The sequence below is a fragment of the Spea bombifrons genome, chromosome 7 (genome assembly GCF_027358695.1).
Source record: "Spea bombifrons isolate aSpeBom1 chromosome 7, aSpeBom1.2.pri, whole genome shotgun sequence".
NCBI lineage: Eukaryota > Metazoa > Chordata > Amphibia > Anura > Pelobatidae > Spea > Spea bombifrons.
In genome coordinates, this window is record NC_071093.1 from 44,394,392 (window position 1) to 44,418,864 (window position 24,473).

The 24,473-nt window shown below is 44.8% G+C and overlaps 1 protein-coding gene across 1 annotated transcript; it reads left to right on the forward strand.

The window, feature by feature from the left end:
• The first annotated feature begins 4,551 nt into the window (after nucleotides 1-4,551).
• On the forward strand, nucleotides 4,552-23,154 carry GRAP (GRB2 related adaptor protein). Its single transcript, XM_053471729.1, has 5 exons — nucleotides 4,552-4,661; nucleotides 5,967-6,064; nucleotides 6,673-6,795; nucleotides 16,464-16,626; nucleotides 22,852-23,154. Exons 1-5 carry the CDS (start codon nucleotides 4,584-4,586, stop codon nucleotides 23,032-23,034), a joined length of 645 nt encoding a protein of 214 aa, XP_053327704.1. The 5' UTR covers nucleotides 4,552-4,583; the 3' UTR covers nucleotides 23,035-23,154.
• The last annotated feature ends 1,319 nt before the right edge of the window (nucleotides 23,155-24,473 follow it).

Sequence of the window (24,473 nt, forward strand, 5' to 3'; positions counted from 1 at the left end):
TATAATATAATATAATATCTATAATACATATAGAGAGAGGGAGAGAGGGAGAGAGAGAGAGAGAGAAAGTAGAGAGAAGGAAAAAGAGAGAGCTAGAGAGATGGAGAGAGGAAATGAAGAGAGAGAAAGAGAGAGGACGAGAAAAAAGGGAGAAAGAAAGAAAAATGACCCGAGTACAGCTGCTGGTAAAGAGTTTTAGGTCGGCCAGGAATCCTCTCCAGAGCCTTTTCATTAAGTCCCCGCTCCTGGAGAGGCGTACGATGTCACTGCATTGGAGGGGCGTACGATGTCACTGCATTGGAGGTTTGTATGATGTCACTGGATTGGAGAGGCGTATGATGTCACTGGATTGGAGAGGTCTCGGCACAGCCCAGAGCACTCTCAGCCGATATCAGTAACGCTCTGGTGGGAGTGGGGCTGATGCATTTGAAGGGGTCTCGATCGCAGAGCTCACCAGCTGTTGCAGGATTATGACTCCCATGGTGCTCAACCGATATTCAGTGACCAGGGTCATAACCACAGAGCAGCTGGGGGGCCACGATCTCCTCTTCCCTGGGTCTTTAATGCAACTCAGGGGCAACAACAAAATATTAGCAGCCGAAAGTTCGTCACTTGCTAGGGCCTTGTCACCTAAGCCGTAAGAATCATTAAAAATGCATTAATCGATCAATACATGACGCTATCTGAATCCTAATGTATAGTCAAGGGAGTGTGCGGGAAATTCGTCATCAACAACTCCCAGCAGGGACTTAAGTCAGGGTCACAGGACAGTGTCCTTCTTCAGGGTAAGAAGCAGCGAGGGACCACTGATTGCAGTGAGAAGTGTTGACCTGGCCCTTTAAACGTGTGCCAACACCTAAAGTTAAAGGAACAGTCACGTTATTATTTTTTGTTTTGGGCTTGGTGGTTCCTTTCTTTGTGATCTATCAGATCCATCTCCTTTGTCTTTGGTTTAGAGGCTAACGCTCTATCAGGCTGTATCGATCCTGACTCCCGGTGGAACAGACTTTGCCCTTTAAGCCGAGATCGAAATGGGGGTTTTAAAGTGGTTTGTAAGTTAGAGTTAATAGATTTCTGCTTTAACCCCTTAAGGACAATGGGCGGTCCCTAAACCCTTTGAAAACAATGCATTTTGAGCCCGTACATGTACAGGCTTTGTCATTAAGGGGTTAAACAGGGGAGCTCGTGGAAAATGTATACATGGAGGTCTACGCCGATACATTTGAAGTAAGTTCTAAGTCCAAGGGAAACACTTTAATGCATACGATAGCTGAGAGGTCCCTTTAAATGTACAGCATTGCACTGTAAGTGCTGCACATGCGCAGAAAGCACTCCCATTGATTTCATTAGGAGCACTTTCCTGCCATCTGGGGTCTGAACGACACAGAATTATCATTTATTGTTTTATATATATAGCGCCATCATGTTCCAAAGCGCTGTACAATGGGACATCATTATCAGCTCAGTCTAATTTGCCCCCCCCCTGGGAATCTGGAGCTGCCACCTGACTCCACAGCGAGCAGTTTGGCTTCCCACATCTGGGGAGGGTTTAAAGGTCGGCCTGAAAGACTTCCTTCCTGCGCGGTAATGGGGGGATCTGAACCTTGTTCTGCCGTTACATAATAGCACAAAGTATTGACTTTGAGATAGAAATAAATGTAATGGCGGGCAGAGGGAATTGTTGGTGCGAAAGTAGAGAAAAAAAGGTGACTGTCCCTTTAAGAAGGAACAACTGTTGTAAAGCACCATCATGGAGCAGGCTCATTGGTTCCTGAGCCTCCTGGTGGCCACTGGTGGTACTACGTCTGTCCGTCACAACTCCTTTTAAAGGGACAGTTGAACTATAGATGGGGGAGGGGCGAATGCATATGGGGGGATTCTGCAGAATCCCATCACCTATGTGCAAGGAGGACAGCACTAAAATTTAAAGAGACCTCTCAGCGTGCATATGATGGTTGGAGAGTCCCTTTAAATAAAAATTTCACTCCAATTAATCAAACTCTGTTATAACCAGGCCAGTGGCCCCTGGGGCCGATCTTAATTCTCCAAACAGGGATGGCTCAAGGCCTAATTCAGGCCAACCTGTTGACCACGGCAAGGCTCAGTGTGGTCCCATACCGCGACACATATCTGCAGGGATTAAATGACACGTATATATTTACATATATACGCAGACACAGGTAAACACGCCTCCACGTCTGCCGTATATACACTCTACGAACACAGCGTGACTATCTGCATACACACACATTAGTGTACACATCCATCCACGGAAACACAAACATGTCCATGTACACACAGCCGCGTAACTTAAATAAAAGCGCAGACGCCAAGCACATTCTTCCATACTACGTACACACAATGGAAATATTTACACGTCCAGCGCTATAAACACACGCACTCACTACACACGTTTAAACATATCCCCGAGTAACGGAATAATATACTTTCACACACAGACACATGTCTACATACATGTGCGTACCTACAGCCATTCATATACCTGTACAGAAATGTAGACTTAGCGCCATATGATACATACTCAGTATAAACACACAGCAATCTTTTAACTACAGCACAAACTGACCACTGCGCACACCCAGCTCCTCACTCTGAATGTGTCAGTGAATTGACTCCGCGGGGGCGGGGCCAGGCTCCGCAGTTCCCACTCCACGGAGCTCCGTGTTGTTATGGATTAGGCAGATAGAGCTGTTTATAGGGAATTAGGAGGATGATGTCCATGTGGCGAGGTGGGGGCTGGAATATAACTAGGAAATTGTTGAAGATGTAGATATATAAGGTATGTGGGCGCAGGGACATGATGATTGGGTGTGAGGGACAAGAGTATTTTGAATGGAGGAGAGGGCCACGGTTGTGGTGTTCGTGAGGGGTTGAGGTAGCGAGGGTATAATGAATGGGAGAGGGAGTGAGGGAGCAGGGAGATGGTCATTGGGGAGGGAAGAAGTTGTAAGGGTATAGTGAATGGGAGGTTGTAATGGGGGTATAGTTATTGGGGGAGGGTGCCGGGCTATAGTCTGGGAGGGAGGGAGGGAGGGAGGGAACTGAGGTATAATGATTGGGGGAAAAGGAAGGCAGTAGGGATTTAGTGATTGGAAGGAGTCAGGGTGCAGGGGTAAAATGACTGGGATGTGCTAAGGGAGCAAGGGTAGAGTTCCTGGGACAGGGCAATGTTGTTTGGGAGGGGAAAGGGGTATAATGATTGTGGAGGGGTAAGGGGGAGGGGTTTAGTGATTGGGAGGGGTGGAGGGGTGGAATTATAATGGTTCACAGGTGAGGGTGGCTGTTCTGTGTCTTATATATGAGATCAGCAGAATTGAACGACTGATTTGGACAGCAGGTGTGCTGATTAATGTCTCCACTAGGTGGCGCTGTGTAACAGCCAGCGGTGTTTAAAGGGACCTGGCGGATTATGGCAGAATTGATTCATTTATTTAGTGATTTTAGTGCTTTTCTTTCAGTGTGTTTTAGAGATATTTGGTTTAAAAACTGACTCTTCTACCTTAACGAAGCTGAGACCGGATGTCCACATCAGACATGATGTTTCTCTGGAGTTATATGATTTTTACATGTTTGCCTAGAAGGGGTGAGTAATTGGTTTCCTTTAATGAGTTTATACACCCCACATACTGCAGGGGGCAGCACTACCCGTGCTGGTCAGCAATAGATGAAAATCATGTGTTCTGCAAGACAAGCCTGATGTTCTTGCCATAGGAGGCAGCCCGTGGCAGAGCCAGTATTATCTAATTCACTTACTGTGCTGAAGTTTTCACCCTTCTCCTCCATTATCCTTACAAACACTGCCTGAACCAGCAAGAGGAGATAAATAACTTCATGGGGAGGAATAATCAGGTTTGTTTCCAATACACATACTTTGCTATTATATTATATACAGGGGCACAGGGACCAAAGAGGGATAACTTATGTTTTTCAGATTAGATAATTATCGCGATCGGTGGATGGGCAGGAGGGCATTTACCGCAAGATACTCGGCGGGGGCCCAAGGACAGCTCGCATTATGCCAGTAAGCCTCTGCTGTCGCTCGGCCCCCCTGTTTGGCAAAGCGCTTCGCAGAAACTTCCTGTTTGGGCTTTTTTATCTTTCTATAAAGGTTAAGGTTTCTAAAAACCGAAAGAGCTCTTCCTCTGCAGGCTCAGCCGAGCGAGACAGCCGAGAGCCCGAAGGGGAGTGGGGAGAGAGTCTGAGGGCGCGGAGCGAGGAGGGCGAGACGTTTCATAGAGCAGGTGGTTAGGTAAAGCGCCTCGACTTTCCTCGTCCAAATATCGGGTCCCGTTGTTTATAAACAATGCTCTTGTATTGTGTTATTGGGGGGGGGATACAATGTATCCAGTGAGGGTCCGCAGCGCGATGGTCTTACGTGGTCAACGCTGAGTCTTCTCTCCTCCGTATTTTAGCTTCAGGACCCGTCTGGATCGGCTTTGGTCTTCAGAGCTTTGGTCGCTCCTTTCTCGCCGCAGACTGACATTGAGGAAGCGCACGTTTCCCCCGCACATCTGCTGCTTCTTCTTCGGTCCTCGCGCCGGTGGGGGCTCCTCGGAGAGGTGATGGAGGCAGTCGCGATATACAACTTCAAGACCACGGAGAGGGACGAGCTGCCCTTCAACAAAGGAGACACGCTGAAGGTAAAAAGTAGCCATTTTTTACGGGGAAATAGCCGCAGATTTAGCGTTTCCGGAACGTTCATTGTTTTCCCAGTCAGGGTTTGGAGGTCGATTAAGTAGAAATTAAAATCTTTGGCTTGCAGGCTTGCACTCGCTTGAGAGATAAAAGAACTGCCATTTTAGTTTTGCCCTATTATTATCATTTATTGTTTTTTACAGCGCCAACATATTCCGCGGCGCTGTACAATGTATCTATGTGCCCTGAACCGTGCGGCCTGTCTTCCTTCAGGTTTGCTTTATGGCTTCTTTAGAGCATTTTGGTGTTTTATGAACCCCAAACGCTGCTTATTGGTGACACAGAATCTATTGCTGACCACAACTCCCATTATACCCAGCCAGCTGCTCACCTCTGTGCCCTTATGGTCTGACCGATGTACCCCTGTGAACGACCACCGCCATAACTTCCTACTTGACTTCAGATCTCCATTCAGGTCAATCGGCTCACCAATTTCCCACGAAGCTCCGAATTAAACCAAATTCCTTTATAACAAAACCGGTTATATTTCCCAAAGAACTGCTGATTCAGCGCAACGGACTCTGGATCTTTAAAGAGTTAAAGGCCAATACAGTGAGGGGATTTAAACATGCGCGGGATAGACATACGGCTCCTGAATCTAAGACGACACCAACGACTGATTAAGGAGTCTTTACAGCAGAAGAAAGGGGCGACTAAACCCCTAATCTACTAGACAATCACCCCGACTCCTTATCATACTGCATGTGGGAACCAATAGAATGGCGCAGTCTTAATCACCATGTCGGACTCTCTCACTAATGAAAGTCTATGGAGGAACGGACTTCATTAGCACTGCCATAAAGCATCAGCTCAGAGTAGTGTTTGAGTAGGGACCTGACCTCAACCCCATCAAACACCTTCGGGATGAACCGGAACGGAGATTACGAGCCGGGCGTCTCGTTCTGACCTCACAGACGCTCTACTGGAAGAACGGGCAAAAATCCCGCAGAAACTCCCCAAAATCTCGTGGAAATCCTTCCCAAAAGAGCGGAAGCCGTTATAGACCAACTTCATATTAACGTATTAATGTCTATGTAAATAGAGTGTGATGTCATCAAAGTCCCTGATGGTGTAATGGGCAGCCGTCCCAATACTTTTGTCCATATAGTGTGCATGGAGCTGGGTGTATGTGTGATCATTTCTAATCAAAAAGAGTCAAAAAGTCCCAGTTTAGGAAACGATGAATGCATTTTTATATATAATTTTCTGTCTTTGTCTTTTCGGTCGGTAATCGGATTCTTCTCTTGCAGATACTGAATATGGAAGACGACCAAAACTGGTTTAAAGCCGAACATTTCGGGAAAGAAGGTTACGTCCCAAAGAATTATATTAAAGTAAAGCCCCATCCGTAAGTCCCGGAACATTCCAGATAGATTGTATTTCATCAACTCTCATTTAACTGTCTGTGTCCCACCACGGGGGAGTGAGGGGGGCTATGGGGGGGTGCCCTCCTCTGTCTGGAAGACCCCTTTAGTGGGAAATCCCTGTTTAGAAATTTGTGAGACGCAAGTGCGGAACGCGTTGGTTGGGGTTGGGTATTTCCCAGCGATTGCAGATGCTTAGACTTGTACAGCATACAGCGATGTTTCAATCCCCTCACCCTCTACCACTTCTGCTGGGAGGCTGTTCCACTTATCTACCACCCTCTCAGTAAAGTGAAACTTCCTTCCATTCCATCTCAGGCTCTGACCCTCTAGTGTTAGATTCTGCCCCCCCATCCCGGTATAATTAATTGAATTGGATAAATCCCATTGGAGGGGGCAGTTAATTTGTCTACGGCGGTCAGCGATAAATAATACCCCGCACCGGATGATATTGTAGCTTTCAATATAAAGGAAGTTGCAGGTTTGTCCGAAATCCCCGGTTTTCTCCCCAGCCCCGTGACTGTCCATACACCAGCCTTTCCTGATCGCAGTCCAAGCGATTAACGCGCATGCGCTGTGCTCCTTGTCGCAGGTGGTACGGCGGCAGGATCTCCAGGCAGGTGGCCGAACAAATCCTGCTGAAGCGGAAGTTCTTGGGCGCCTTCTTAATACGAGAAAGCGAGAGCTCGCCGGGGGAATTCTCCATTTCAGTCAAGTAAGTAAATCTATCATTTATTTCTTAGCTTTATGTCTATCCCATGCATGTTTAATCCCCTCACTGTATTACCCTCTACCACTTCTGCTGGGAGGCTGTTCCATTTATCTACCACCCTCTCAGTAAAGTAAAACTTCCTTCCATTCCATCTCAGCCTCTGACCCGCTAGTGTTATTGGACTGTTAGCTCTTGGGCAGGTTAGTGACTCCTACGGGCCGGCTCCTTCCAGCAGGGGTCAGCGGAGTCGTATCCCAAGGAGGAGATCCCCGGGACGGGAACGATCTCAGCAAAACCACCCCGGATACTTCCGGAAATCAAAAATAAGGGGAATTAGCCTGAAACGCGCAGCGCTAGCGGAACAGACGGCGGGCAAGATGTCTTCCGATCGCCGTAGTCTGAACCCGGGGGAATCGACTCCTTGGGGCAGAAAATGTATTTGTAGCTGGAGGTCTCAGTGGCTCAGGGTTTTTACCCCGATCTCAGGATGAATGGGCAGATTCTCAGGGTTTTTACCCCAGCTTCCCACCCCTTTCTGTGTCCTGGCATTCCGAGCCACCGATTGGCTGCTTCGAGTATCGAGGAGAGCACTTTCTGCGCATGCACGCGGGGGTCACAAGAGACCCCTACCGGCTGTGTTCGCCGAGCCAGCGCCGGAGCTGCAGGGTGGGGGGTAAATCACATGTCAGGAGATGTTTTGAGCTGAACATATTAAATAGCTGGGGGGGATAAATATGTGGGATATGACATCACGTGTAAAGGGCACAGACGTGATCAGCCTTGGCAGAGCCCCCCATGAGCGAACGCCTCCTCGTTGCCATCACAAACTCTACCAGACCGGCTAATTCGACTTAACTCTTTGATAACCGGATCCAGTGTGTTCCTTAAACATCTCACTCTGTTTTTGCTGACCCCATATAGGAAGACACAATATTTCTGTTCTTCTACCACTACCGGGCAGCTGTTCCACTGATCTACTACCCTCTCAGTAAAGTAAAACACCCTTACATTCCATGTAAGCCTCTGACCCTCTAGTTTTAGATGAGGATCTCTTGTTTTCTCCCAAATGCGTTATTTTACATTTATCAACATGAAATTTATTTATAGAGCGCCTGGAGAGTCCGTAGCTCTGTTCAGCCTCTCCTGATTGGTTCCATCTAGCCAAGTCTCAGTTTCTTATTGGTTGCCGTGTTCGTGTCCTAAAACACCTTTCCCCTTTTGACTTCAACCTCTCTTGAATCTCTTTGTTAGCCAGAACCCGGAAGGCAGCATTTACCCCGCTGGGGTGTCTGTCTCCCAAAAAGAGACCCGTGTGTCACGAAAAGGATCGGATGACTTGTGATGTCATTCATGCTTTATCGGTCTGTTCCAGCAGCGAAGGAGTTAAAGTGATTGCTGCGCAGGTTCCCATACATTGTTAATAAGCGACACCTGTGTCTGTTTCTCGGGGAATGAGCAGCACGAGACGGAGAAACTAATGGATTTGCCCCGGGTGCAATTCTTTGAGCCCCCCGAGGGGTTTCTCACGCCTTCGCCTCTCCCACGCCGGAGATAATCCCGGCGCCAAGAGAGGGAAAACCGCATTAAAGGGACAGCGTCACAAATGGAACAAATGATGCTTCAGTGTTTGGAAAACAAACATTTTATTTGTTTTATTACATCCCGCCAAACATTTCAAATGGCCGGAGGGGCGTTCTTGTTTCAGGGGGTGTGGTTAGAGGTGTGGGTGGGGCTTTACCCAGATTTTTTATGTTGCAGGGGTGCAGGTTCTACATCAGGCATCAAGCGTTCAGCGCGAGCACCGGTACACCATTTTAGTACGAATGCCTGATCACGCAAAGGGGTTAAAATGCATTCTTCTCTAGAAAGGCTGTTAATACGTAAACGTACTAAATTTGTAATGACCTCAAATTATAGATGAGCTGAGCACAGACTCATAGACCAGGGCAGGTCATGTGACATAAAGAGAGGAAAGTGACTGGCCGCAAATTCCTTATTGCCAAAACATTAGGGCAGAATACTCCACGACCGTCGAGCAGACCTCGCGGTGAATGACGTACCAGCAAGAAGTCGTGTTCATTCACGGCGGATTTTGGAATCAGACGACAACCGGTCTCGACACGAGCTGCGCGTCTGACTCACTAAAGAAACCACAGTCTGAGCTCAGAGCAGGAACCGAGACCTGATGAAAGAACCAAATGAAAGGGGATCTCCCGTTTATTTTATTCCTAGTATCAGATTAAAAATATATTAAAAAAATATTACATTTTTCTTTACCCCCAGTTGTAGTTTTTTGCCCCATAAAAAAAGTTTCCAGGCAGCTGCATATCAGCCGTTTGTATGATTCTCGCTCTGTTATCTGATCCCCGATCTACCCGACTCCTTATCATACTGCCTGTGGGGGGCAATAGAATGGCTCGGTCTTAATCATAAAGCTGGACTCTCTGACTAATGAAAGTCTATGGAGGAACGGACTTCATTAGCATCGCCATAAAGCATCAGCTCAGTGTGGTGTTTGAGCCGGAAAAATCACCCAAAATATCACATGACTTAAAGCAGCCAATCGGTGGCAGGAAAACTCAGTTACTTGTTAACCCCCCTGGAACACTCGCCGGCAAGAATCCCTAATCTAGTGTCAAGGAGGACAACAATGACATTTAAAGGGGCCAATCAGCAGTCATACGAGTTAAAATGTATATGACGGGCGGAATGTCCCTTTAAGAAAAAGAACCAAATCTTTCTCGCGCCTCCAGCCTTCTCCCTCCAGGGGTTTTTCGTGGGCAAAGCCAGGGTGCGAACTCGTAATATTTTAAGTTTATTCAAGGCAGTGAGTAATAAGGGAGTGGCTTCCCAGATATGACATCATCTGTTTTGTGATGTATGTTTGCTCTCCGGATGTCACATAACACGTTATTTGTCTCGATACGTTCCACTTTGCCGCCGCTCCACTTACTACGTCCCAAAAATGTCACCTGCTTATTGATTTATAATAAACAAGGATATTAATCAACCTGGATGATTACCCGTCCCGCTCCGCTAATGATCCTTCACTGAGAATAAAGCAAACAAAAAGCACTTTACCCCCGCCTTTAAAAACACGGTGAGACATTCACTTCTCTCAATTGCACTATAATGCATCTCTTTTGGGCGGGGGAAGCATTTTTCTGATGAACTAGCCACTTCCTGTTGAGATTCTCTTAAAGAGGAAGTCGCCTAAAAATGGTAAAATCTTTCAACACAATTTGATACTCATCAAACTACTTCTTTGAGAACCTTCTTAGACTCTGACTTACACTTTTTCTTCTTGTTTTGCCTTTTCCAAAATGTACTGAGCCAAATAATTTATAAAATTTTGTCCTTCATGAAAACTTGACGTTCTGCAAAAAAAAAAATTAAAGGAGGCCAAGTGTAACTATAAACTATACATAAAAAATATACATAAATTGTAATAATATAATAATGTGACAATGCAGAGGCTGACAGCTACACAAATATAGTATTTTTTAAATGACTAGAATCAGATTAAAAATAATTTAAAAAATTATTTAATTAAAAATAATAAAATAAATAAAAAATAATATAATTAATTTTTTTTTAAAAAAAAAAATTTAATTGGACGAAAGCTTCTTGTGTGAAAACAAAATATTAGAACATGCCACGATGATCGATAAAACCAGCATGATACATTCAAACAAGAACAAACTAATTAAAATAATAATAAAAAAAAAAAAAAATGATTCTTTCTGTATCTTGGCGACCATAACTTCCCTATAAATTGTGTAAATAGCTAGAATTGCCTTAAATCAGATAAAGAAAGCGGCCTAACGCTAAGTTTTTTTTTAGTTAGTAATATAAAAATATATATATGCTTATTCTCTTAAATTTCCATTTTTCTAAAAAAATATATACTTTTTTTAATAATTGCTCATTAATCCATCACAGCTCTGATTATTTGACAGGTTGGGTACCCCTGGTACAGAAAATATAGTGAGATATTTCCACGCAAGCAGCTCATCGCAAACCCAATGCAGACAATGTTATAAAATCTCATCATCGTTTTTATTAATTTAGGTTTTTTTCCTTAAAGGTATAAATTCTGGTATCAGTCGGTTTAAATAATAGCAATGGGACCTTTGTGGGGAAAGGGTTAATCTCCTTATGGTCTTGCTCATCCGGTAATTTCAACCAGGATATAGATCCATTGGGAAACAGGAAAGGCTCGACGCCCCGAGCGGGAGCCCGCAGAGGTTGATGGACGGACAAGTTGGGCTTGAAGTGGTTCGGGTTATAAAGTCGGAGGTTGGGTTATAAATCGCGATCCGTGACTCACCCCATGAGTTATTCCACCCGGCGGGTCCCACTCGTGTTTCTGCTTCTAAATTTAACCCTCTCCTCCCAGAAGAGGTGAAATCCAGACGCAAAAAACATCACAAGGCGGCTGGAGCTGTCCTGACCTTTCTATATCTTTAATACGAGCTAAAAAAAAACTGAGAGGGTGGTAGATAAGTGGAACAGCCTACCAGCAGAAGTGGGTAATACAGTGAGGGGATTAAACATGCATGGGATAGACATACGGCTCCTGAATCTAAGACGAGACCAACGACTGATTAAGGTTTGAGTCTTTACAGCAGGAGAAACGGGCCAGGGGGCCGAACGGGGGCCGGTCTGTTGTCGGATCATGAATCACTTTGTGTTAAAATGAGAATTGAATTAAAAAGCATCTCTGAAAAAGAGGCAAACGTTTAAAACAAGTTCCAACAGCCTCCCGGCGGAGCGCTGCCGAGGATTAGTCACTAGGAGGTGTTTGCCCCCGGCTGCCGGGAGCTGGCAGTGCCACCCAAGTGCTCGGGATCTCGAGGGCAGACGGTGGGGGTTATAACATGTTAAGCGTGCTGGTTAAACACTCGTTCCGAGGTTTAAGTGAGTGGGTGAATCCCTGATGCCCCTCTCTCCTCCCCGATGCCCCTCTCTCCTCCCCGATGCCCCTCTCTCCTCCCCTAATGCCCCTCTTTCCTCTTTGTTGCCCCTCTCTCCTCCCATGATGCCCCTCTTTTCTAGGAGGTCAGAATGTTTGCTGGGTATGAGGGGATCGCAGGCTTCTACAGCCCTAAAAGCCCCGATAATGTGTATAGAAACAGCAGGGAACGGCTTTAAATAAACATTAGAGTCACCAGAAGGAGGCGCTTCAGTCCTGGATATTTTTTATTAACTCCAATTACTCTCATCCAGCCTTTGGCCTGTTTATAACCTCCGAGGGATTCGGTAAGTGCCGGTTCACCTGAGTTCGCGAGTCGAGTCCCTTTGTAGTTTCAAGAGAAAATATTGCACAAAGTCCTAACAACCACAAGCAAATAATAAAACCCTTAATACAGGAACAGAAGTGTTATTATACGCGTGCGGCGCAGGAACCTCACACGCCGGGCCGCCGTCTACCGCTTGGAGCCCTCCGGATATTTTAAATGTCGGGTCTCTGACATCATAGCAGCTCATAGATGCCGAGGGCTCAGGGGCCCAACGCCTACTAATAATGCGCACGGCCGCAGGGGCACTTATGTTTTGGGGGTGTGGCTAAAGGGACAGTAACGGGGTGGGGCTTTACCAGGACTCTTTATGTGACTTTGTGCCCCATTGCGGGGTATTTGTGTAACTGAGCGGGGCATTTAGAAGAAGAATAATGGGGTTTATTTACCCCGTTTAATTTATAAAGCTGTTCCCTGCTGTTTCTATACACATTATCGGGGCTTTTAGGGCTGTATAACCCTGCGATCCCCTAATACCCAGCAAACATTCTGACTGCCTACAGAAGAGGGGCATCAGGGGAGGAGAGAGGGGCATCGGGGATTTGGGAACCAAAGAGGCTAATGAAGTTCATTCCTTCCCAGACTTTCATTAGAGAGTCCTGCTGGGTGATTAAGACCGAGCCATTCTATTGTTCCCCACAGGCAGTAGATAAGGAGTCTGGGGGTTAGTAGATCGGGGATCAGATAACAGAGCGAGAATCATACAAACGGCTGATATGCAGCTGCCTGAAAACTTTATATTATGGGGGCAAAAACTACAACTGGGGTAAAAAGAAAGCAGGACAATGTTTTGGAAACGTATTTTTAATTTTTGATGAGGAATAAGGTGGCGGGAAGAACCTCAGGAGGTTGCCGGAAGCAGCAAGTGTTAAGACCCAGATATCTGTCCAAGGCTCAGATGTTGACCATTACGCTGCAGCACTGAACTGGTTAACTCGTCAGCGGGTGTCGGAGCCGTCGGTTTGCTGACCGCGAGAACAGAAAGTTTGTAACAGGAAGCCGCGGGTCGCAGATCTCACAGATATCTGACCTGCTGGGGGCTTCACCAATACTTCTTGTTAATCCACAAACATTTTTTGCATTATTTGATACCAAAAATAATATTAGCAGGAAATTCTCGGTTTTCTGACTCATCGCCCCACTGTCATTACCCATAATATATAATTCCTACCAAGTATCCCTGTTTAGGATGATCAGTCCTGCTTTAAGACTCAATTATCCACTCTTTCCTCCCATAGCATACTGGGGGCAAAAGCACCGACTGGGGGTCTTATATATAATCACAGCATAGGAAGGAGTCAGACTGTGTGACCTCCAGAATCTGCCCCAGAGACACCTGACATTGGGGCAAAAGCCCAGAGCCTCGGCGTTAAGCCCTGGGAGTTCCCCGGAACGCTCATGCGCGGCATAAAACATTGAAATGCAGAAGCGTTTATTTCCCGTTTTGTGCAAGACGTAGATTATATGCGTTTTTCGCTTGGGCTGGGCTTCAGAACGCCACGGGCTCAGCAATAAAAGCCTTTTTATCCTTAATTAAAAGGAAGCGGCGGTAGGACAAGCCCTGACCTGGATTTTTTTGTAAATGCTGTTGTCATCCTGCTTTTTTTTATTGTTTTAATTTGTTTTATGCCAAACGCCAAGGCGTATTCACAGAGCTCGCGGGCCCCCTCCCCCCCCGCGCCATCCAATTTATTCCGCGGAGTTAAAAAGATCGACACAAACATAACGCGGACTGATGAAGGACCAGGCGAGGGTTAAAACTCTGTCCTACTCGTCTTTTAATTCATTTAATTGGAAATATTTCATTAGCGAATAAAAAAAAATCAATATTTAATTACAGAGTTAATAAAGTTGGGATCGGTGGCAGCCCGTGGCACAATCAGTTTAATTTAATCAACTTCCTTTGTTCCTTTCTCCCCTCCATCCTTACAACAATCAGCAACTTAACAGTAGGGGAGAGATAAGTTAATGGGGAGGAATAAGCATGCTGAAAGAGAATATTATTCGATTCGCTTTAAAAATAAAGAGTGTGCGAGGCTGGAGAATATATATATGCGAAAATAAGAAAATATAATAATTTAATAATCATTTTAATAATAAAAATTCAATTTTTAAAATAGTGACATGACCTATGACATCACAGATAATGTGTTAAGTCATTGGTGTAATAGGACATTGGCCCCGATCGATCTCTGTATGTGAAGCGCGTTGTACTCGCTGCTGTCTTTATGTCGGATGCTCCATGGATCCGGTCCGTCTGGTTTCTGGGACACGAACGCACGTTGTGTGAAGACAAGCGCCTTTTGTGTGTCCGACCCACCTGACACGTTCGGGGCGCCCGTCTCCCGACCCCTTACGCGTAAATAATCGCCCCGACTCGAGCGTTAGCCCCCGCGGCTCCGACACCCCGTTCTGTTTACAAATAATGGGGTTAATTTTTTTTTTTTTACACGCACATTCTAGAGCTTTTGGAAACTTAACTCGCTGGAGAAAGCCAAGGTAAACACTCTGCACATGCGCAGGCAGGCAGGCGAAATCATGGCGACGTCTGACACTCCGCTAGGCCGGCGAGGCGTTCTGAAATAATGAAAATTAAGGGGAAAAAAACCCAGAAAAGTAAAAAGTCTTAAAATCATAAAGGAAGGATGGAAGCCAATTCCGCGGTGCGTCTCGTATTGGCGGCTTTATAGTTTTCTAATTTGTAATTTAATAATGTTTAATTAAAATAATAAATGGTTATTTCAGTATTGAGGACAGAGTTCCGTCAAGTAATTATAAAATTATTCCATTATGAAACTTATTTAGTTGTCGCCATTCCGTCAGCGGAGGCCGCGGATTCGGCTCGCCCCGCATTGATTAATCCGGCCTTCAAAGATGGCTGCTGTGCGAAAACATGGGATTTTCTCAGATTTTTGTAATATTTTAGGAATACCGGGTGGTGTTTCCTTACCTAGGAATATAAAGCGAGCCGCTATTGGGTAGAAAGCGGGAGGTATATAGCAACGTCCGACGGCCAACCAAGAAGAATTGTATTTTCTTGCAATTTCTTTCCCTTTTCCCCCCTTTTTCTATTACTCCATATCTTTTTTTTTATTTCAGCTTTTATATACAGTGACAGATTGATCTCTAGTGCTGCCCTAGGCTCCACCAGCCGCCCTGGGGCAGAAGGAAACTTGGCATGGTTGACCATAGGGTTAATGGGCCGTTTTTTTTTTGGGGGGGGCAGTGACCTCCCTTTTTAACTGCCCCATTGAGGGTACCTGATCACCCAATGGGGCAATGTAGGTGCTGCCACCCCTAGACCTGCTGACCTAGGCCGCTTACGTATGTATTCTTACCTAGAGCACCAAATCTGGGAGGGCAGAAGGCCCTGGACTGCCCTACTAGGGGCCAATTTTCCTATTAGGCTATTGGCCTCCCTCCCAATGGCCCATTTATACCACGGAGGTCTGTGCGGAATTCCCTAGCCCATCTTCTGCACTCAGGTGTAACGTCAGGGTATGACATCATATTCCAGCGCTTCACACAAAGACGAAAGCAGTGGTCCCCAAGAAGATCTCGCCGTCCCCATTGTGACTTCCCTAAACTTCGTGCAAAGCGGCCACGACGAGGTGCTGGGATTTGGACACGGAGCTAATTTTGGGCGGTTTCAGGAATTACTAACAAGGAAGTTTTATACCAAATGGATTAGAGCCGCGTTACATCATATTCGATGCAGACATGATGTCAGCAAACAGCAGCGTGAATCAGGAAGCAGCTTCACGTGGTAACTTATTTGGCAACGACGGGTCGATGTGTGTCAAAAGCCAGGAGCAGAAAAACAATCTCGGGAACGCCGGAGGGTTTTATGGAACGTCCATGAACATAAAAATAAATGTTCTGAACATCTTAACGAGAAAAGAAAAGCTTCCCCAGAAAAGCAATTAAACTAAAAAGAAACATTTTCAGATTGAGTTTGAAAACAGTTTCCTCGGCAGCTCGGGGTGTCGTTTCCCTCTAAGGTCGGGTTTCTGATTGTTCAGGCATTCATACTGTGTGTGAGTCTCAATCACCCAGCTAGACTCTCTGACTAATGAAAGTCTATGGAGGAACGGACTTCATTAGCATCGCCATAAAGCATCAGCTCAGTGTGGTGCTTGAGCCGGGAAAGTCACCCAAAATATCACATGACTGACAGCAACGGCTGCTCCAGATCTGCAGATAAAGGGGGTTTAATGGGACAGAATGAGATAAAACCAAGTTTTTCACACCAGGGGGGTCATTATTACCATCTTCCCCAGTGAAGGTCTCTACGAAGTAACATTTCGCGGCAGTCTGAGCGCATGGGCAGTGTGTAAGATTATTAATGGCGCTCTTTTATTCTCCCCGCAGCTACGGGCAGCATGTGCAGCATTTCAAGGTCCTGAGAGAGAAGGCCGGGAATTACTACCTGTGGGAAACGAAGTTCAACTCGCTGAACGAGCTGGTGGATTATTACCGCAGCAGCTCCATCGCCAAATCCCACCAAGTCTTCCTGCGAGACAACGAGGAGAAGGTAACGCTTTAGGGAGAAACGCAGAAAGATCAAGAGGCTCTGACTCACCGTGTTATTGTCTATAAACCCCGCGGTGTGCGACGGGATCAGCGAGTAGAGCGACGCGGAAAAGGAGTGGATAAACAACCCAAAAATCACTTTCATTCCCTACAGCAAACACATACGGGGGTTATATTACTGTATACAGCACTGGGGGGGTTATATTACTGTATACAGCGCTGGGGGTTATATTACTGTATACAGCACTGGGGGTTATATTACTGTATACAGCGCTGGGGGTTATATTACTGTATACAGCACTGGGGGGGGTTATATTACTGTATACAGCACTGGGGGGGTTATATTACTGTATACAGCACTGGGGGTTATATTACTGTATACAGCGCTGGGGGGTTATATTACTGTATACAGCGCTGGGGGTTATTACTGTATACAGCTCTGGGGATTATATTGCTGTATACAGTGCTGGGGGGTTATATTACTGTATACAGCGCTGGGGGTTATATTACTGTATACAGCGCTGGGGTTATATTACTGTATACAGCGCTGGGGGATTATATTACTGTATACAGCGCTGGGGGTTATATTACTGTATACAGTGCTGGGGGTTATATTACTGTATACAGCGCTGGGGGGTTATATTACTGTATACAGCGCTGGGGATTATATTACTGTATACAGTGCTGGGGGGTTATATTACTGTATACAGCGCTGGGGGGTTATATTACTGTATACAGCACTGGGGGTTATATTACTGTATACAGTGCTGGGGGTTATATTACTGTATACAGCGCTGGGGGTTATATTACTGTATACAGCGCTGGGGGTTATATTACTGTATACAGCGCTGGGGGTTATATTACTGTATACAGCACTGGGGGTTATATTACTGTATACAGCGCTGGGGGTTATATTACTGTATACAGTGCTGGGGGTTATATTACTGTATACAGCGCTGGGGGGTTATATTACTGTATACAGTGCTGGGGGTTATATTACTGTATACAGCACTGGGGGTTATATTACTGTATACAGTGCTGGGGGTTATATTACTGTATACAGCACTGGGGGTTATATTACTGTATACAGTCCTGGGGGTTATATTACTGTATACAGCACTGGGGGTTATATTACTGTATACAGCGCTCGGGGGTTATATTACTGTATACAGCACTGGGGGGTTATTACTGTATACAGCGCTGGGGGGTTATATTACTGTATACAGCGCTGGGGGGTTATATTACTGTATACAGCGCTGGGGTTATATTACTGTATACAGCGCTGGGGGGTTATATTACTGTATACAGCACTGGGGGTTATATTACTGTATACAGCACTGGGGGTTATATTACTGTATACAGCGCTGGGGGTTATATTACTGTATACAGCGCTGGGGGTTATATTACTGTATACAGCGCTGGGGGTTATATTACTGTATACAGCGCTGGGGTTATATTACTGTATACAGTGCTGGGGGTTATATTACTGTATACAGCGCTGGGGGGTTATATTACTGTATACAGCGCTGGGGGTTATATTACTGTATACAGTGCTGGGGGTTATATTACTGTATACAGCGCTGGGGGGTTATATTACTGTATACAGTGCTGGGGGTTATATTACTGTATACAGTGCTGGGGGGTTATATTACTGTATACAGCGCAGGGGGGTTATATTACTGTATACAGCGCTGGGGGTTATATTACTGTATACAGCGCTGGGGGGGTTATATTACTGTATACAGCGCTGGGGGATATATTACTGTATACAGCACTGGGGGTTATATTACTGTATACAATGCTGGGGGGTTATATTACTGTATACAGCGCTGGGGGGTATATTACTGTATACAGTGCTGGGGGGTTATATTACTGTATACAGCGCTGGGGGTTATATTACTGTATACAGCGCTGGGGGTTATATTACTGTATACAGCGCTGGGGTTATATTACTGTATACAGTGCTGGGGGTTATATTACTGTATACAGCGCTGGGGGTTATATTACTGTATATACAGCGCTGGGGGTTATATTACTGTATACAGTGCTGGGGGTTATATTACTGTATACAGCGCTGGGGGTTATATTACTATATACAGCGCAGGGGGTTATATTACTGTATACAGTGCTGGGGGGTTATATTACTGTATACAGCGCTGGGGGGTTATATTACTGTATACAGCGCTGGGGGTTATATTACTGTATACAGCGCTGGGGGGTTATATTACTGTATACAGTGCTGGGGGTTATTACTGTATACAGCGCTGGGGGGTTATATTACTATATACAGGGCTGTATACAGATGGATATAACGCATGTTGATTTGGGGTTATATTGTTATTATTTTACTTCCGTTAATATTATTATTATTATTTATTTTTAAAGGGCCGTCACACCCAGATATCCTTTTTTACACAATATTTGAATCATTTCCCCCGTTTCCATAAAGTTTGGGCAGCGTTTCGGCTTTGAATCCCGCGGGGCTTTCCTGGGAGGGGAGGTTTTGTTTTTTGTAAATAAAACATATTTTTTTTTGGGGGGGGGGTTGTGACCGTTCCTTAAAACGCGTTAACACCGCGCATGTTTCATCCACCTATAATAAATGAATTACCGGGGTTCCCGATGAACCCAAACTATGATTAGCCAGCTATTCCGGCTGAGAGTGATGAGAGTTGGTTCAAGTCCAACGGCAACCGTATTTTTTACAAAAATTTATTTTTTTTATAAAACCCAATCCGAACGCTTTTCATACCCAGGCTGTTATTAGCGCTCTGTTTGTGTTCTTCGCCGCGCGCCCCGGCATTTGTATAAGCGATAATCCCTAAGCATATAATTCTAGGAGTTATTGTTCCAAATAAAGGTGCGCGATAATGATTATCCATATCCGCCTGCCAAAAAACATCGAGCCCTGCCCGGAGAGCACACATCACGTGAGAGCCGGCCACGAAAACAACGCAGGCTTATGGGGAGATCTATAATTCTCTGTATTATGTCCCATATAGTATTATGTCCCATATCATATTATGTCCCATATAGTATTATGTCCCATATCGTATTATGTCCCATATCATATTATGTCCCATATAGTATTATGTCCCATATCATATTATGTCCCATATAGTATTATGTCCCATATCATATTATGTCCCATGTAGTATTATGTCCCATATAGTATTATGTCCCATATAGTATTATGTCCCATGTAGTATTATGTCCCATATAATATTATGTCCCATATAGTATTATGTCCCATACAGTATTATGTCCCATATAGTATTATGTCCCATACAGTATTATGTCCCATATAATATTATGTCCCATATAGTATTATGTCCCATATAGTATTATGTCCCATATAGTAATATGTCCCATATAGTATTATGTCCCATATAGTATTATGTCCCATATAGGCCATGCTATATTCAACACAAAACGTATGCGTAGCTCTTCATGTTTTTTTATGGGACCGTAAAATACACTAAATTATTTAAAAGCATAATTTTTGAGGGTAAAAAAAAACCCCTCAATATCTATAGTTTTAAAACTGTGTATATTGTGCGGTATTTTAATAGCCCCTAACCCTGATTTTAAGGGTATTTGAATGACTTGGACACAGCGGGCACTCACGGCAGCCAATCATTAAGGAAGTTGAGAATTGCATGCTGGGATACCTCGAATTGATGCTCGTGCGTGTAGGTGTTCTTCAGGCCCTTGAGGGCCGACCGAAGCAAAAATGAATGAATGAATAAATGAATGAGTGAATGAAAAATAAATGAATGAATAAATAAAAATAAATAAAGGTTCTATGGCTCTGGTGACACAGTGGTTGGCGAAGCTCGGGGGACAGAAGGGTGGGGGACGCCATGCAAATAAAATCGAGGTTTCACTTCTGCATCGCGGGCCGCTTACCACCCACCGGTGGTCCCGCGGCAGCAGGTGGGGGCAACCGTCCGTGATGGAAGCTTTTTAACCCCCAAGTGACACAAAGTGAAAGGTTCCTGCCCCTGCTCCACTTTTACCACTTTGTGTGCTTCTGGTTTAGGTTGAAGGGTTAAATGTTTAGGGCAAGACCTGGATCAGGAAAGAGGTCCTTGTTTTAGGACGATCTGTGTCTGTAGGGCGATGGACATCAGCCCCAACGGAAATGGTGGAGGGGTATCAGGGGGTACGGATGGAGGTGGGGTTGAGGACAGTGGGGTTAAACTGAGCGCGGGGGTAGATTCCGATCAAAACCAGCTTTCTCCATCCTGGTGAAAAGCGAGACGGAGCTCGGTAGGACAGGGCGATAGAGTGGGGAAAACAGGACTGTCCCGGGACAGTTGGTAGACATGTCTTAACAGTGTGTAAAACTCTGGTCTAGGAGGGCAAGAGACAGGCCAGAAATTCTGTGTAACCCGGCCCCAAAAAACAAGCGGTTTAATGATTTTATTTTTTAATTGAGAGCCCTGCACACTTGCACAAGCCGGATGTGGCCCCTGAGGATTGGAGTTCCGCACCCCTGTTCTTAGTGGGTCATCTTTTGCCATTTGTATTGAGGCCTCACTTAAAAGGCTGATATACTAAATAAATAAAGTTCATACTTAAGAAGAAGCCTCAGTAGTCTCTTCCCCATGCTGAAATGGAATAGGACCTACAGTGGCTGCCGGCTGACAGCTGACCGTGCCCCATGCGCCTCTCTGCCCGGGGTGCCTTCTACTGACATTAATACATTGTGTTCTGGGGCAAAAAGTCCTGAAAATGACTGAACAAACCGAGTCACGATCCTCCATTGTGATATTTCCAGATTTATACCAACTCCATTTAACCCCTTCCTGCTTGGAGAGTCCCCGTGATGCTCCCCAGCGTCCTGCTCTTTTGTGTGTCTTAAAGGGCCCGGGGGGTCGATTTTAGATGTTTTTTTTATGCCAAATGCCGCCGGGCTTCCCGTAAAAGAACCTGAACTTTGTAGCAAATCCCCTCCGAACCTCGCATTCCCTCACCAATAGTTTGTGTTTTTTTAGCACAGGACAGGGGCTCGTAAGGCTGTTTAGTCTGCGGAAGCTGAGCCCCTTCACCCGGCGGCTTTTCAAACACTGTTTTTTTTCATAAATACTTTTTATTAGAATAAAGTTGAAAATGCCGGCCCCTCCCGGCCCCGGAGGTGTCTATTGTGAGAGACGATTGTCAGGCTGTAAGAGGAGCTGAGATTGATGTATGTGGAGCGTCTGTTTGGTTAGAAACCGGCCGGCAACCGACACGGAGAAACATAACTACAAAAAAAACACACATTACGGGCAAAACCGAGGAAAAAACAGAGGGTTTAGGGGCTCTAAGGTGCACTATAGAAGGGTCGAGGGCAGCTCTTATCAGAGGGGTACAAAAACATTATAAGGGGGAGGAAAATTAGAGCCCGGGGTGTGCAAAACCTTGGCCAAGCATGAAAGAGAAGCACAGAAGGCGCTGCGGTCCGGAATGCGTCTGCCTTTCCTCTCCGGCATCGGATCTGTCACATGACCTTTTACAATATTCTGCTTTATGTTCTTTTTTAAGGTGCTGCCAAGTTCATCCACTGATTGACGTAACCAGCAGGATTACCTGCCTGACCTCTAAACCCTATTCTCAGGCTTGTTCATAGCGTCAGAGGTTAAGATGGAACTTTACTGAGAGGGGGGGTGGATAAGTGGAACAGCCTCCCGGCATAGGTGGTAGAGGGTAATACAGCGAGGGTATTAAACATGCGCGGGATAGACATACGGCTCCTGAATCTAAGACGAGACCAACGACTGATTAAGGTTTGATTCTTTACAGCAGGAGAAACGGGCGACTAGACGGGGGCTGAATGGTGATTAAGACTGTCATAAACGACTTTGGGTGAAAATGATGGATTTCAGCAGCTCTTTGGATGGGAGCATTGTCATAAGGCAAGGATTAGCCTCTCATAAACATCTGGGTAAAAAAAACGCCGGCAGATCGGCCCCCATTCGGCCCCCGTCTAGTCGCCCGTTTCTCCTGCTGTTACGACTCAAACCTTAATCAGTCGTTGGTCTCGTCTTAGATTCAGGAGCCGTATGTCTATCCCATGCATGTTTAATCCCCTCACTGTATTACCCTCTACCACCTCTGCTGGGAGGCTGTTCCACTTATCTACCACCCTCTCAGTAAAGTATACGCAAGAAAAATTCTGATTTTTTAATGAAATGTTTGCTCTTCAATGAATGAAAAGAGGATCTTTGTTTGTTCCCCACAGAAGAAAAAGCAGTTTGTCCAGGCGCAGTTTGACTTCATCCCAGAAAAGGCCGCCGAGCTCTCCATCAGACGAGGTGACATCATCGAGGTTCTTGACTCTTCTGATCCCAACTGGTGGAAGGGCAGGATCTCCGGGAGGGTCGGTTTATTTCCAAGTAACTACGTGAACAAGATCTACATGTGATCAACGATCCCACCGTATATCTCAAGACGGAGATATTTCCCTGAATATGGAGATATTTGCCTGAAAATGGAGATATTTGCCTGAATATGGAGATATTTCCCTGAAAATGGAGATATTTCCCTGAAAATTGAGATATTTAACGGGATTTCTGATTAATGACCTTTTTTCCATTATTTCAAGACTTTTGCCTGAATTTATTACCCCTTCAAGTTATATATTTCACCTAAACATGTTATAATGATTCTTCATGACTTCGGTCCATGAGTGCTCAGTGACTGAGTTATGCTCAGGATAATACAAGGGATGTAAAAACTAAAATATTGATATGGGCTCTTGCCATAGCAGCAGAAAAACATGTAGGGTTTTTTTATGTTGTTTGTGTGTTTAGAACTTTAGAGGAAAGAATAAAATAACATGTTTTATGTTTATACTGACATTTATCTTTGGACTCTATAGGAGGGTTTTTTGGGGTCAAACACCATTAATGTTCCCTAAGGGAAGGACGTGGGTTTTATGGGGGTCTTTGGCAGGTGGGGCTCGGTGCCCACTACTACTGAAACGGCTCCAACAAAAAACACAAAAAAAGCATTTTTGTACCCATTTTACTCATGCTCATATGAATTCCATATCAGTCTGTACCTTTGTTTATGTTCTTGTCTATATTCTATATATATTCTGTATATTTTATGTTTCCTATATTTTTACTAATTTCTAACAGTTTATGATGATTCTGGATGTCTGCACCACGTTTGTAAATTGTTATTTTTTGTAACAAATATTTTTGTACTTAAAATCATTTGCCTCTATTGCCAACCATTTTTTTTTATTGAATTTCTGCCAATTTGTACAGAATCTATAATGCCGTCTATAACAGATTCTATAAGAGTTCCGTATCATCCCTGCGCAGACCTTCTATCTGTCTGGGTCTGATATGTGGCAGATCGTGCCGGCCCATGTTAATATTTATTCCAATTAATATATATTCATATTTATTAATATTAATATTTATTCCAATTAATATATATTCATATTTATCAATATTAATATTTATTCACATTAATATTAATATATAGATATTAATATATTTATTCTATTTATAATTGTTATAGTCTGCTATATTCTATGGGTAGGTCTAAGAATTTGATACGTGATGTCCCATTATTATTATTATTGTTTTATATAGCGCCATCCTATTCTGTAGCGATGTACAATGGGTAGACAGATAACAAGTAGTATACAACATGAAAATTTGAGAAGGGCCCGGCTTACAATGGGCTTACCTGGAAATTGCCCCCATATACTCGGCAAATGGTTTGAGGGGGGGCTCCGGAGCAGCCCCTTTTTTTTAGGTAAGGGGGTCAGAGAGTGCTATGAGGCTCCACCCACCAGCTGCTGATCTCCACCCACTCGCTGCTTTTTTGGCGGCCATTTTTTAAATC